The following is a 14,970-nucleotide window of genomic DNA, read 5'->3' as shown; positions in this document are numbered from 1 at the left end:
GAGGAGAAGTGTTATCCATAACAGATTAAGGAAACATCGGATTCAGTTCCTCCAGCGGGAGCGCATTCCCCAGTACTGCACAGGGGTGGAGAGAGCAAGTGGTGGTGTATTTTTCTGCATCCATGTTCAGCTGCCTGAGTACAGGCACAAAGCAGGCAGAGAGTTGGACTTAATATTATGTTTTTGCCATGTGAGTTTGACCAAGGCAGAGAGAGGCACAGGAGTTGAGTGTGTACGCAGGGAGCAATTAGAATGATTGACTCTGGAATTTAAGCTGAATATATAGTGAAGTGAGGACATCATAAGGGTAAAGGAAAGACTGGGAAAAGGTGAACATTTCAAAAGATTATGGATTCCAATGGGGTTGAAGGATTGTGAGGATAGGGTACCAGAAGGACTAATCTGAGAGGTGAGAGTTGTTGTCAGACAGTGGAAAGTATAAAATCAATCAGAATCCTACTCACCCTTCTAAGTTCCACTCAAGTACTGTCTCTTTCATGAAGTCTTCCTTGACACTCCAAGGATTCCACTTCTCAATCTATCCAATTTCCAGAGGAGTTTTGTGTTACATTTGTGACCCTTGGTACATTTTGCCATACCCGTGTATTTGTTTCATCTTTCCCTAACCCAACTCAAGTGTAGGTTCCTCTGAGGAAGAGGCTGTAATTACCATTCTTTGTATCTCTGTTGCATTCCAAGGGCAGATTCTTGAACCTAGACTCAGTACAACATTGCAGACTTACATAAGGTGAGAAGCAAGAAAGATTTGCGTTGTTTCAGGTTGGATTCCCTGGGAGGTGCACTCTGACGTGGAGGTTAGCCTTTCAATCACATAGTAGGGAGTGGCCTTGGCTCACCACCTGTGGCAGGGAGGGGAAAGAAGTGGGAGTAGGCAGAGGGAGAAGCCGGGCTGCCATGCAGGTTCAACAACAGCCTCAGTCAACCCCTGGGGAGCTCTGGAGGTAGCATGGCCCTTTAGAGAGCCCCCAGCACCTGCTTAGGCCAGTCATTGGACGTAGGAACCCCCATGGCTGAGCCAATCCTTAAAGGGACAAACAACTGAAGGCCTTCTGCGGACACCTTTACTGGCAACAGGGACAACGCATCCTTCTGAAAGGGACCTGGGTGTTGTGTCACAGTGTCTGCCACTGCAGTTCCATAGTTCCAGAGTTCTCTAAGGAGTCAGAAAAAAGTGTAAGACTTCTCTTTTCAGAGGGAGTGAAGAAGGTGAGATTTCTGTGGCTGAAGACTGTGGGACCCGTGATGATTTTCAGAGAGGAAATGGTGCAAAATAAATTCTGGCATATTTTCACTTGCTTTGGCTTCTTCCTTTTCTTCGCGGCACATCTGTCTTTTTGTCCAGTTAACAGGAAAGCGTGCTATTTTTTAGTTCTCATATTTTTGCTCTTTTTCTACTGTTTATTTTTTTAAATCAGAATATTTCAGACTCGAAGCCAGATCTCTCACTCCAGCTAATTTTCTTCGATGGAGAAGAGGCTTTTCTTCACTGGTCTCCTCAAGATTCTCTGTATGGGTCTCGGCACTTAGCTTCCAAGATGGCATCAACTGCACATCCACCTGGAGCGAGGGACACCAACCAATTGCACGGCATGGTGAGTCCAGGTAATTTTCACGGTGCTGCAGCTACAGACTCTGCTTCAAAGGAAGCCTGTGGCAGGGAGGGGAAGCCAATTAAAGACCTAAAAATGCCAAGGCATTCTTGGAGCAGAGTGTTTATAATAGAACATTTTTTTGGCAGGCGTTGGGTTTTTGAGGAATCCCAGAGCTAAAAAAGAATGATTCTAGGTTAGAAGTTATGTTTGACTGAGCTCAATTAAAATGATGTAAAAATTCAGAATAAGGAAACATCAGATTCATTTCAGTCCCACGGGAGCACATTCCCCCAGTAAATATTAGAGGTGGAGAGAGCAAATCCCATCTTTGAGGCCGCTGTCAAGCCAGAGGAGGCTGGGGTCTTGGGAAATGGAGTAAGAGTGGAACGTAGTATGGGGATGAGAGTGAAGAATTTCCTTGGTGGCTTCAAAGCATTATAGTGACTCCAAGTGTGTACAGGACATTTTGATGTGTCAGTTTTGATGTGGTGTTTGGCATGGTGGTGGACACATTTCAGTGCTGCCTTAAAACCCTGCTCCTCTTACCAAGTAATGGGTGCAACTTATGGCCCCCTACTCATCCCCCATTCTGACCCCACAGCCCATACCTAGTCCCTTACTCCACCTTTGAATTTCCTTCCTATTCTGGCTCTCTTCCCATATTTGACTCACTCAGTATTTGAGTCCTCACTAACTGCAGCATGGAACCCCTGAGACTTCATTCTTCCCTGTGGCTCCATCCATCCCTGGCCCTCACCCTACCTGTGAACTGATAGCCTGTTTCTAACCCTCTCCGTTCATCCCTGTCCTTTGCCCTATCACTGACCTTCACCGTATGAGTCCAAATGGCCACATTCAATGTCCTCTGTGAATCCAGCACATCTCATGTTGGCTTTCTCTCTGTCCCGTTGCCCACTGGCAGCTCATAAGGGGTTAGGAGAACATAACTGGTACCTCATTTAATCACTTTTGCTCAAGTGGCTAAAAAGGGTTCAGAGGAGAAGAGACCTGATTGATCGGCAGGAGGAACAAAGTTATTTGTTTACCAGTCCAAATATATGAATCCATAGTGATAGTTAGACCATTTTTTTCCCCCAGAAACAAACTCTTAGGCGCTTATCCAACCTTATGAATATACTCCTGTTTCAAACAAGCCTATTTTTTCCCAGTGAATATATTTAATCATCATTCATGAGTTAGTAGATACTATGTCTTTAGAGTCATATAGACTCTGAAAATATTTATCTATTGCATGTCAGGATCAATGCTAGATATTTACCCATACCTTACCTCACGTATATAAATCAGGAGTTCTTAATCTGGGGTTAGTCTTCAGGGAGTCCTCAAGCCTGCTGATGCTTTATGGCTCAAATAAGTTAAGAAACACTGGTTTATTATAGAGGCTTATAGCCAGAAAGGACCTTTAGTGATCAGCGAGCTTGAGCTTCTTGTTTGATAGAAAAGGAAATGGATATCCAGGGACTAAGCTCATAGAGCTTCTAGTCAAGGAAATTTTCTTATATGCTGCTTTAAGGAATAAATAGTTACTATCCAAATGCTCTCCTTTGGCAGCTGTGTTATTATAGACTGGGGATAAAATGGCTAATTAGAATGGAATAGAAGATCAGACAGGCTTGCATGCCTACCTGAAAGTAAAGCAAACGTATTCTTTTTTTTTCTTATGAAATATTTATCCAAATGTCCTCCTTCTAATTTATCCTTAGTGATATCCTTCTGGGGTTACAGACAAAAAGAATCTACAATTTGCCATTTGTCCACATTGCATAAGCAAGATTTAAAAATTTTCCCCAAAGGATTCACTTACAATGTTATTAAACCTTTTGTTCATTTATACAGCTCCGCGTTTTATTCTCAGTTATTAAAGTGCAGTTAGTTTTTTTTTTTCACCTATTCTGCCTTTTATTAATTTTATTTATTTATTTTTGCTGTGTTGGGTCTTCGTTTCTGTGCGAGGGCTTTCTCTAGTTGTGGCAAGCGGGGGCCACTCTTCATCGCGGTGCGCGGGCCTCTCACTATCGTGGCCTCTCTTGTTGCGGAGCACAGGCTCCAGACGCGCAGGCTCAGTAGTTGTGGCTCACGGGCCTAGTTGCTCCGTGGCGTGTGGGATCCTCCCAGACCAGGGCTCGAACCCGTGTCCCCTGCATTAGCAGGCAGATTCTCAACCACTGCGCCACCAGGGAAGCCCCGTGCAGTTAGTTTTGACTGATTTTTTGTTTTTCCATTGATGAGTATGAAATGTGTTTTGGCGACAGTAATTATACAATATTTTTTCTCCCTTAGGACTTATTGATCTTACTGGATTTAATTGGAGCTCCAAACCCAACATTTCCCAACTTTTTCCCAAACACTGCCAGATGGTTTCATAGACTTCAAGCAATTGGTAAGCACCACGGTTATTAAAGAGTCAAACCTGGTTTCTTCCCACTGACAAACACTGAGTTTTAAAATTCAGAATTTATGATTTAAGTGTGTGATTTGAGTACACAATATACTTTACTGGCTTTTTTTCTTGCTTTATTGATTAGTTTATTATTCCTATTCATCTCTTTTAGAAGACCCACTTTATTTTCCTGCATGAAACTGAATTTTGAAACGGAAACATAAAATACTACATTTCATATTTGCATATCCTTAGAAATGGCTTGGAAATATTTTCTCAGAGTCCTGTTTGAAGCATATGGAATGCATTTTTAGGGAAAACTCAGCAGAGCATGTTGGATAATGATGAATGTTATGTCCTCATAATGATACCAAAAGATATTCTTTAATGTTTCTTTCTTTTCCATCTCAGTCTTTGTCATCTTCTCTTTTCTGCTTTATGCAGATGTGATTTTCTTTTAAATCTAGTACAATCTCTGCTTACTTTCCAAAGGTGTAAGAGATGGCGATGCAACAGCAAGCCAAAATCCTTCAAGAGTCATTTAAGAGAAGGTTCAGTGTCAAATAAATGAGTGGAAGGGACCAGATAAGGTTAGGCCAGACCAGCCAAGGAAACAAAGATATCTATGGCTCAGGAGAGAGGCTTGGGGCTTGCAGAAGGAAAAGGAGAATAACTTCTTTCTCTTGTACCTCCACTCCATACACCCTTCCCTCTCCACACACATACACACGAACACCCCAAAACAAAACACAACAAAGCACAAAAAATTGGCCTCAGGGAGAGGTGAGCATGCGATAGAATTTTATTATAGAATCCAGGCCAGGAGCCCTGCTTTGAGGCAAGAACATCAGGCTAAGAATTCCTTTCTAGCCACACAGACTTCTTGGAGTAGGATAGGGTTGTACTTTCTTCTCAGCAGTGGGGAAAATGCTGCCATCTCAACTCATGCTTTTGCCACGAGTTCAGAACGTGCTTATATCCAGATCTAGAATATTATGAAAGAAACTTTTACCTGAACCTCAGACGCTTATCTTTGGCAAATTTAAATTTCTAGTTTGAAAGAATTGCTATTATGGTATTATTAATGTAAGCTTCTTGGGGACACTTCCTTACAGCATGTTTTCCTTACTTTGAGTAGCCTCAAGAAATTGGGTTTGGCCTTCTGTCAAGGATTTGATTCCCTTCTCTTATTTCCTCCACTGGAATGAATTTATATCAGTAACTCACATCTTAATACAATTTTAACCCATTGTATAACCCACTGAGTGATACTTATACTTCAAACCATATCTCTAATTGTATAAGGAAAAGTTGTAGCCTAAGGTAAAGGAATTATAATTATCAATAAACAGATGGGAATATTGTTTTGGTCATAGTAGGGGCTTTCTTGATGTTCCTAAAATCACATTACATATGAATGCTTACCACTCGGTCTAATTTTACCCTTTAAATTTAGTAATTAAAATAACCAATCCTGGAAAGTTTCATTCAGTTGTCTTAAACTCTTCTTGTGATCTCTTATCATCTTGTAACATAGGCTCATGTTATATGTAATCCTGTATGTAATACATGGGTTCTATATTGCAAGATGACAGGACTGATGGAATGTAGGCCGATGGTTCTCAAATTTTAGTGTGCATTAGAATCACCCGGAGGGCTTGTTACACCACAGATCGCTGGACCTCACCCCCAGAATTTCTAATACAGTTGGTCTGAGGTGGGACCAGATAATTTGCATTTCTAACAAGTTCCCAGGTGGTACTGATGCAGCTGATGAGAGACCACTTTGAGAACCACTGATGCAAGTCATAATAGGTATCCCTTTCCCAAAGAGTGGTCACTCAGTCTAGTACTTCATACCTGTTCTCTCTAAGGATTCCCCTTTCAAGCTCTGCATCTCCTCGTAAGGCATCCTTCATGCAGGATTGAGGATCTGTAAGTATCTACACCTGTGTTTTTTCTCTCCATTTTCCTCTAGCTTTCTCATTCTCCATCTCTCTATTGTTCTGTTGAGTTTCTGATTCTAAGGAGGTTCTCACCTGTAAAGCTAGAATCATGTGTGACTCTTAGAAGGACTCCAAAATGTCCATACCCAAGTTCAGCTCAGAGGGTTTTTTTTTTCTTTTTTACCAACAGGTTTATTAAGATCCATGGTCAGTTACAAGTTTGGTTTGGTTTTTGGTCACTGGCCCCAAATGCCACTATTCTGAGTTTACATCAAAATACAAAGCCCAACATTTACAGTTTGAAAACTTAAAAAAACAGACGCCAACGACAAAGGCTTTTAAAAATCTCGGTTGAAATGTTCTCCCTCCTGCGTCATCTGTAGAATGAAAGGCATGTGAGATGCTGTGAGGATTTCTGACAGTGAACTCGTATTCATCATGTACTTTGAATATTTAAATGTTACCAAAATATGACTGTGTCTTTGAGTGCTTGATTTGATTGAAGGTACAAATGATGCTTTTGACCATCTTTGGTTGTAAACAAAGCCGGCAGCCTGCCCTCAGGGGACAAGGTGGTGATGGCCCTGATGACCTGCTGAGTGGCCTGGGGGCGTCTTTGCTCCCATAGGGTCTCTCCTTCTCAAAAGCAGGCGTGTGGCCCAGACTTGGAACTGCTGGGAGAACAGAGTGGCCCTTGCTTTGCCAAACGTGGCAGCAAAATCAGCTTTAAAATCGCGAACCAGAGGAGAACAATTGTCTAATTTTGTTAGGGCTCTCTTTTAGGGCCTGATTCTTCTTTGGAGCCAGAGGCTGGGTTCCTGTCCTGGGGTCTCACCGCCCACCTCCAGGGCAGTGAGGGCAGAGGCCCCGGGCCCTCTGGGGAGGCCTGACTCCTGCAGCTCAGAGGTTTTTGTCATGGGTGTACTACTGCATAATGTTTTAAAACCAAGTGTCAAGATTTCAAACTCCTTATGCATCTGACTGTTGATCAGATAAAAGGATATGTTCATCTGCTGTCTAATTATCATCTGCAGAACATGAACTCCATGAATTAGGTTTGCTCAAGGATCACTCTTGGGAGAGGCAGTATTTCCAGAATTATGGTTATGGAGGTGTGATTCAGGATGACCATATTCCATTTTTAAGAAAAGGTAATGTATGAGTGTATATATGTATGCATGCCTGCACATGTGTGTTTTTTACCTATTATATTTATTGTATTTTATATGCATTTGCAACAGTCTAGAAGTGTGAAGAACCATTAAATTTAATAACTGATTAAGTAAATCATTCACCAATCATCTCATGGCTTCTATTTTTTTTTTATGAAAGTCATTCCAAATCCCTGAGGACACTTATATTTTTTCCTACACATTGAATATTTATCAAATCTCATATACCTCTGACATCCTGCCTTCCCTTTCATAGAGCTAGATTGTATTCTTATAGTTTGTGTAACTGTGGTGTTTTCCTGCTAATAAAGAAGAAATATTCTTTTTCTTCTTTAAAATTTATTTATGTTTGGCTGCATTGGGTCTTCGTTGATGCGCGCGGGCTTTCTCTAGCTGTGGCGAGCAGGGCCCAATCTTGGTTGCGGTGCGCGGGCTTCTCATAGCGGTGGCTTCTCATTATGGAGCACGGGCTCTAGGCATGCAGGCTCAGTAGTTGAAGTGCACGGGCTTAGTTGCTTTGCGGCACGTGGGATTTTCCTGAACCACGGCTCGAACCCATGATCCCTGCATTGGCAGGCGGATTCTTTACCACTGCACCACTAGAGAAGTTCCGCCTCCCTATTCTTTACGTAGGAGCAAGAGTTATCTTTAAAAAATGTCAATCAAATTATGTTACTTCCCTACTCTAAAGCTCTGGTAGCTTGCCATCAAGTAGAAAAAGACCCAAAGTCTTTATCATGACCTACAAGGGCCTCCATTTTATACCTCTTTTCTCCCTCACCATCACCTCCTACCTCTCTCTCTAATTATTGCTCTGATCCAGCCACATTGCTTGAGGAACACATTGCCATTCCTCAAGCAGGCCAAGCACACTTCTACCTCAGGACCTTTGCACTTGCTAAAACTGCTGCCTGGAATGCTCATCCCCAGATCTTCACACAGCTTGCTTTCTCCTTTGTTACATCTGTTTAAATGTTAGCTTCTCAAAGAGGCCTTCCCTGGTTTTAAATACCTCTTATTGGCCCTGCTCTCTGCCTCTCATTCCCTATTCCCTTACCTTGTTTTACTATTCTTTATAAGCCTTCTCACTTTCTAAAATTATTTTTTGTATTTGTTTATTTGTTTCTTTCTCTAGTAGAATGTAAGCTTCATATGAGCAGGGCTTTGCCTTTTCACTGATGAACCCTCAATTCCTAGAATAGGGGCTGGTACATAGTAAGTGCTTTATAATTATTTACTGAATTACTTAACATTTGTTTAACGAATGAATGACTTTGGAGTGTAAGGGTAAGATACAGGGAAGTACACAGAAGATGATGAACGATCAGCTGTGTTTATATACTATAGTATAGTACAGTATATAGTACAGTCCTACTCAGATTTCCTTGAAGAATGATACTTTCTAGTTTACTCATGGGAAATATGCACTTAATTACAAGTTGTTTCATCTTGTTAGGTGTTCCAGTTTTGCATCTGATACCATCTCCTTTCCCTGAAGTCTGGCACACCATGGATGACAATGAAGAAAATTTGGATAAAACAACCATTGATAATCTAAACAAAATCCTAAAAGTCTTTGTGTTAGAATATCTTCATTTGTAATATTCTGGTTTAGTTTATGATAATTGCATCTAGTATTATATTCAAAAGTCAAGGCACCCTTTAAAATAATCTGACTCCAGATGCTGTGTGGAAACTTCTGTGTGGAAACTTCTATCCTATAGATTCATTCTATAGGTATCTTTGAATATCCTAGATTTATGTCATGTCCAAATTGCTTATTCATTTTCATCTAGTGATAAAGAAAGGGAAATGTAAGAAAAACTGAAGGTAAATATCTTTTAAAAACTTCTTTAGATAAGAAACTATGAAGCTAAATCAGATGTGTATAGTCAGTATCACGTTTTTCTAAATAGTACTTAAATATGATGGTCATGTGCAAAGTGCAGCCTTAGTTTTATGATTTTCTTATCCTTGGGAATCTATTGCATATAATACAAAACAGAGATGCAGTTTGAAGACTCAATTTCTTTGAGAAATCTTTGTACGGTTTATTTCATGGAAGTTAAATCAGAATTAAATGCCATGTTGTGAATGTCTTTTTTAATATATGAATGAAAAATTGTATAACTTAAAGTATAGCTCAATTTTTATAGAGTTTTACAAATTTAACATTTTTATTGTAAAATAATATAGTCAGTACCAAAAATCTAGAAAATGGAGAAAAGAAAAAAAACCTATAATTTCATTATATTAGCAGAGTAACCATTTACTCTAGTTTTCCCTCACATATTTTCAATGCAGTTTTTATGTCATTATAATCAAACTCTACCTACAAGTTTTTGGCCTTTTTTCTGTTAAATTACATAATTACCAGACATTTATTTGCTGTTTTGATCTTGGGTTGAGATGAAGACAGAGACTGTTGAGTGTGTTCTCCAGAGTCAATATGAAGGTAACACACTGGGAGGACAGAAATTAGGATCATTTTTGTGTAGGTAAATTATATGGTATTCAAGTTTGTTTAATTACTTATAGCCTATTTCTTTCAGGAGATTCATGGAAGCAAAATTGTTTGGGCTCTAAACACATAGGAATTCATGGATTTTTCTTTGGCTATGGGAAACAGTTATCTAAAAATACAAACTTGATCGGTTAAAAAATTAGGAAATTGATCCTGCCATATAGATGAAGTTAGCTGGGGGCTGTTTTTTTCATGTGCTATCTGTTCTGAGCAGACATTTAATAAACCTCACTGAATTAATGTGCTGAGGCTGGGTAGGGAGTGAGATAGACAAGCTGAGTGGGAAAGCAATGGCAACCTTAGGTCCAATAACAAAGAAAGTCATTGGAAAAGGAATTTACTTATGAAAACAAACTTTCCAGGTTAAAAAAAGGGATCAATATAATTTTATCTATATGAATTGATACAATTTTATAAAAGAATAGCCAGTTATAGACAATTATATCTAACAATATCTGTCTATAATCTCATGTTGGTAAATTTTATAGAACTAGATTTTGATAGGTTTCTTTTTATTTTACAAATCTTCTAAAATTATATAAAGGGAAGTCGTGCCTTTGTGAGTTAAGTAATGTGAACAGCTAACACTTATTGAGTACTAACTCAGTGTCAGTGTCATAGGTGCTTTATATGTTTTTACCAACTTAATCCTCACAACAATCCTAAGGGGTAAGGGGTATTATTAACCCCATTTTATGATGCTCAGAACGGTTAAGTCTCTTCTTCAAGATCATGAAGCTAGTAAGTGGCAGTGCTGGGTTTAGAACCCAACCAGGCTGGTTCTAAAGCTCATCCTCTGAAGCACTTTAGAGTACTGCCTCTTTACATGAAAAGACCTTTGAAGAAGGTTCTTAATGCCAAGTGCAAAGCAACAATGGTGTCTTGAAATTTTTATAGGTCATTCATTCACTCAGTCTGGGAGAGCATTCTTAAATCACTGCTGCCAGGGTTCACCTGACAATGTTAGGCTTCAGAGGCACGTCATTTGTGATAGAATTATTTCTCTGCCATATCAAAGGCTATTTTTACATAAGCATGCATATAACAGAAATCAACATGAATGGATCCAGGGCTAAAGAATCTAAGCCACAAAGCAGGATTAAAAGAGGCTGAGTTTTCTGGATTAATTTTTGGATGAGTGAAAACATTTGCAAGGGGTTCAGGGAAAACATTTTTTTTTAAACACCAGAAAAGAAATGATTTAATTGATGATATTAAAACAGAATGAGGGCTTCCCTGGTGGCGCAGTGGTTGAGAGTCCGCCTGCCGATGCAGGGAACACAGGTTCGTGCCCCGGTCCGGGAAAATCCCACATGCCACGGAGCGGCTGGGCCTGTGAGCCATGGCCGCTGAATCTGCGCGTCCGGAGCCTGTGCTCCACAGCGGGAGAGGCCACAACAGTGAGAGGCCCGCGTACTGCAAAAAAACCCAAAAAACAGAATGAAAAGAAGTTTTAATAAGGAACCTAAAAATTAGTTGACAGTACTACATATATAATTATAAGCCTAAATAATAAATTCTTTTTGAGGCAGAATGAAATAAATAGATCTACTATAATCTGTTGGGTTGACAGTTGAATTATTTTTAGAGGAGGAAGTTGGAGGATATGTTGAAATGAGATAAAAGGAAAAATAAAAACATAAGCAGATTAACTCAATGAAAGTTTCCTTCCTTCTAAGTGGCATATTCTAAAATTCTACTCACTAAGAGTTTGTACTAATATGGGAAAAGCAATCATGATACTGGAAAGGGAGACATTTTAAGGCATTAATCTTATATTAATCCCTGAAATATGTTCTGTATAAAAATGCCAGTCAGAAATATTACTTTAAAAATTATAGCTACAAAGGCAGGGTTCCATAAACATTATGCTGTATTTGGAATTTTTCTATATGCATTTTGGAGCATTTTACTGCTCCTAAGAGAACAATTTGTATGTTTTGTCTATTACTGTCAACCCTGCAACACACAGGGCTATTTTTCTTCTTCAAAGAAATGAGTTCAAAGGAAAATATTCATAAAAGAGTGTTCATAACCTTGGCATCTAAAAAAATCATGAGTCTGTTATTGTAGCTCGAGGGTTGTGGCTGGGAAAGACAAATCCTTCAAACTGGAGAAATTTTTTAGATGGTGAAGCAGTTGTCATAAGAACAAAGCAGCCCATGTTTTCAGCTCCAACTCCAAATCCTTAAGTTGTTTTTTCCACGGAGCTTCTTTCTTCCATCAAAGAGGTGCATTCATTATGATGCTGTAGCAAGATCATGTGAAAACTGAGCATTTGCTCCACTTGGCTCAGCTGGAGGTGATTACTTCTTATAAAGGAGGGAAGGACAAGCCGCAAGACATTTCTATTTCTCTGATGTACAGACGCGCCACATGAGGCTTGATCGTGATATATTCTGCTGAAAATGAAATCTCAGTTTCTTTGTAAGCCCTAAACCTGAGGAAAGAAGGTGTGGGGATAAAGGATATAAAGAGAAGATGCGGGAGACTATTTATGGCAGCCCTAGTAATTTAAAGCAAAGCTAACATAGGAGATTTGGGGAAATTACTTAAATTTGCTGTTTATGAAAGTATGGGGCTTGCTTTCATAGCCAGTCTTTTCACCAACTTTTGGCTTCAAACATGAATGTATGGAAGATTGAGGTTTCACTCTGAGTTTCAGAGCCACTTTCTACGCAGTCTCAAACTCTAAAAGTCATTTGAAGTGGTTTAATGGCCTCCCCTTCTCCCTTCTGTCTCCCTTCTCTGTCGTCTATGCTACATCTTTCTCAGCCTTCAAATAGCTAACCTACTGCTCTGTTGCGAGGAGCCGGTCACACTGTGGAAAGTCACCGCCATATTTCACGGAAGGACTGAGGTGGAGAGGAGACGTCATTAGCTAGTTGAGCCAGTAGGGTGGTATGGGACACCCTTCAAATCCTCTTAAACATGAAAATGGGCCCTAGGATCCTGGCACTACAACCAGCAGCAATAATTTATGGCAGTTTTGAAGACGGCTGATATGAAAGGACTGTGTCATGGCTGTAGCCCTCAGCCTGAATTTGGTTGCTGTGCTCACATGATGTGACATCATCTTACTCTGCCCATATTTCAAAGGCAACACATGGAACATAGCCCAATCTCCCAACACATCCAAATTTGCCAGGGAGAATTTAGACCATTGGTTTGAGAATTAATATTAAGAGCACAGAATTGTCAAGAAGAGAAAAAAACATGACTTGAAGCAAAAAACAGACAAGCAAGTAAACAAACAAAAATCCCAACCAACCAACCAAACAAATTAAAACCCTACAAAGATCACAAAGGTAACATTAAAAATAGATTTTAAAGCTGTTAAATTATAAATAGCACTGAAAACTTTGTACTATTATATTTACAGATTACTACAGGGTACAAGAGGTCCTTGGCAATCAAGGATTTAACGTTTGTGGTTTTGGTGAACAAAGAATGACATGCAGTGAATTATCTGAGCTAAGAGATTAGCGTGGAGAAGTGGATGAGCCTAGCTAGCTTCCAGCCATCAGTTTCATTGTTATTCTCTAGTCATCCTTGCAGTAACACTTGGAAAGTAGTAAAACTCATTTGTTTGTAAAAAAATGAATGCATGCCTCCCCCCATCTCCTAAACCAATTGCTCTTACTGGAGATGTAATTAAAGAGGTCTAGAAAAATAATGGTGCTGTACAGATAAGAGCAACAAATGTTCACCATGGTGAGCGAATGAGTTAGGTGACTTATGCACAATGCTGCCATTCTCTTGTCTTACAAAGGATGTGGCATTATAATGTTCCCCTAGAATGAAGATGTACTTGATCCTCCATCAAAGTTCTTAAAATATAGGGTGAAAATCTTGGAAGAGGAGCACAGATGTTATAAGAGTATCTTATGGCTCTGTTATCAAACCAGTTCCATTTGCCTGATGCATAGCAAGCCAAATGCTGAGATGCTGAGGTTTACAGCTGAGAAAGTGTTTATTCACAAAGCAGCTGATCAGCAGACTGACGAATAAGTCTCAGATCTGCCTCCTGGAAGGCAAGGGTGTTGGGATATTTATTGGATAAGCAGAGTGTCTTAGGCATGGGGAAAGGTGATTGGAGGTCAGGAAAAGATGAGGTAATCGGTGTTTTGTGCAGGTGCATCTGGGTTACATGCTTTTGCATGTTCAAAATAGAGGCACTTAGCTTGATGAGAGGGTGGAGTTTTCCAGCCCACTGATGTCTGACAGGACACCTGGGCAGGCCCTGTTTTAGGGTCGGTGGTCCCAACCAGTTCCAACTGCCTTGCACTGGACAAGAGTTGACTCCAAGTTCCTATAAAACAACTGAGCTGTGTGAAGCTGGGAAGGTATGTAATTAAAGAGAAAAGGAAGAAAGAAAGAAAGAAAGGAAAATAACTAAAGTGAGCTTAATCAATGAAGGCAGTTTATAAGCCAAGGGGTTTTAACAAACTGTTCCTTTATCTGTTGTTCTGTAAGACAAGCTCAAGAATTTCTATAGTTATCAGCTTCTGTTAACTCTATGCAGTATGCTTTCACCTCAGGCTTTGAACATCTGGATTTAGAAGATTCCTAAATCCAGCTGCTCATGCTTCATTTCTTTGCAATTGGACCCTAGTGTTGGAAATGAGAGTTTGTCATAGGAAAACAACGTTGCTTTCCCTAAAATCAGATTTTCTTCAAGATCATTGTGTTTCTTCCCCAGACCTATACTGCAAATTGGTAGAGCTTAGAAAGTTACATTCAAGGGAAGAGCATCTCTGGATACCTAAATTTGTTAACACTTCCTCTGGGCAAAAGACAGAGAAATGACATTATCTGAGAAACCAAGAAAAATTGAGAGTACTGAGAAATTGACCAGGAAAGGTAAGCTTCGGTGCTGCAGGAGGCTGGCAGTCATGGATGAGACCGTGTCCAGACACTGCCTGAGGCCCTAAAGACTGTGAAACTGATGAAGATCAGGGGCGGCAGAAGGAAGGGTTTGTTAACTCACAGTGAATGTTTCAGTCCAGCAGTTCTCAAAATCAAAAGGTTCAAGGCACTTTGATCAAATAGATGTTTCTTATACCCCTCCTCAAAGGCCCGTAAATGTTATCAGACCCATGTATTAGGGCTAGCCAGGTCATATGTCTCCATCAAAGTCATTATCAGACCAGGGCATGAGTGGAGTCTGAACTGAGATTGTTGTTCAGGGGTTGGGAATAAGAGAGTAGAATTCCAATCTTTTAGAGCTGAAAAGGCCATAGAAATCATCTACTCTCTGGTTTTTTGCCCTCAGCTTTAGATTTTTCCCTGCAGGTGGTACTGCAGAAAGAGG

At 40.0% G+C, this 14,970-nt stretch overlaps 1 protein-coding gene across 4 annotated transcripts in view; it reads left to right on the top strand.

The window, feature by feature from the left end:
* Positions 1-10,079, top strand: part of QPCT (glutaminyl-peptide cyclotransferase) — a 49,798-nt gene extending 39,719 nt beyond the window's left edge. For 2 of the 4 annotated variants that reach the window (XM_079941454.1, XM_079941451.1), the window contains 4 exons: positions 1,437-1,613; positions 3,915-4,014; positions 6,995-7,111; positions 8,589-10,079. In XM_079941454.1, the coding sequence (XP_079797580.1) occupies positions 1,437-1,613; positions 3,915-4,014; positions 6,995-7,111; positions 8,589-8,734 (540 nt within the window). In that variant the 3' untranslated portion in view covers positions 8,735-10,079. Of the gene's footprint in view, positions 1-1,436; positions 1,614-3,914; positions 4,015-6,150; positions 6,949-6,994; positions 7,112-8,588 lie in introns of those variants that run through there. The other 2 variants (XM_079941452.1, XM_079941453.1) reach the window with 2 other exon arrangements.
* The last annotated feature ends 4,891 nt before the right edge of the window (positions 10,080-14,970 follow it).

This window comes from Stenella coeruleoalba, assembly GCF_951394435.1.
Source record: "Stenella coeruleoalba genome assembly, chromosome: 13".
Classification (NCBI taxonomy): domain Eukaryota; kingdom Metazoa; phylum Chordata; class Mammalia; order Artiodactyla; family Delphinidae; genus Stenella; species Stenella coeruleoalba.
The sequence above is the reverse complement of the archived record's forward strand: the minus strand, read 5'-3'. Positions and strand labels throughout refer to the sequence as shown.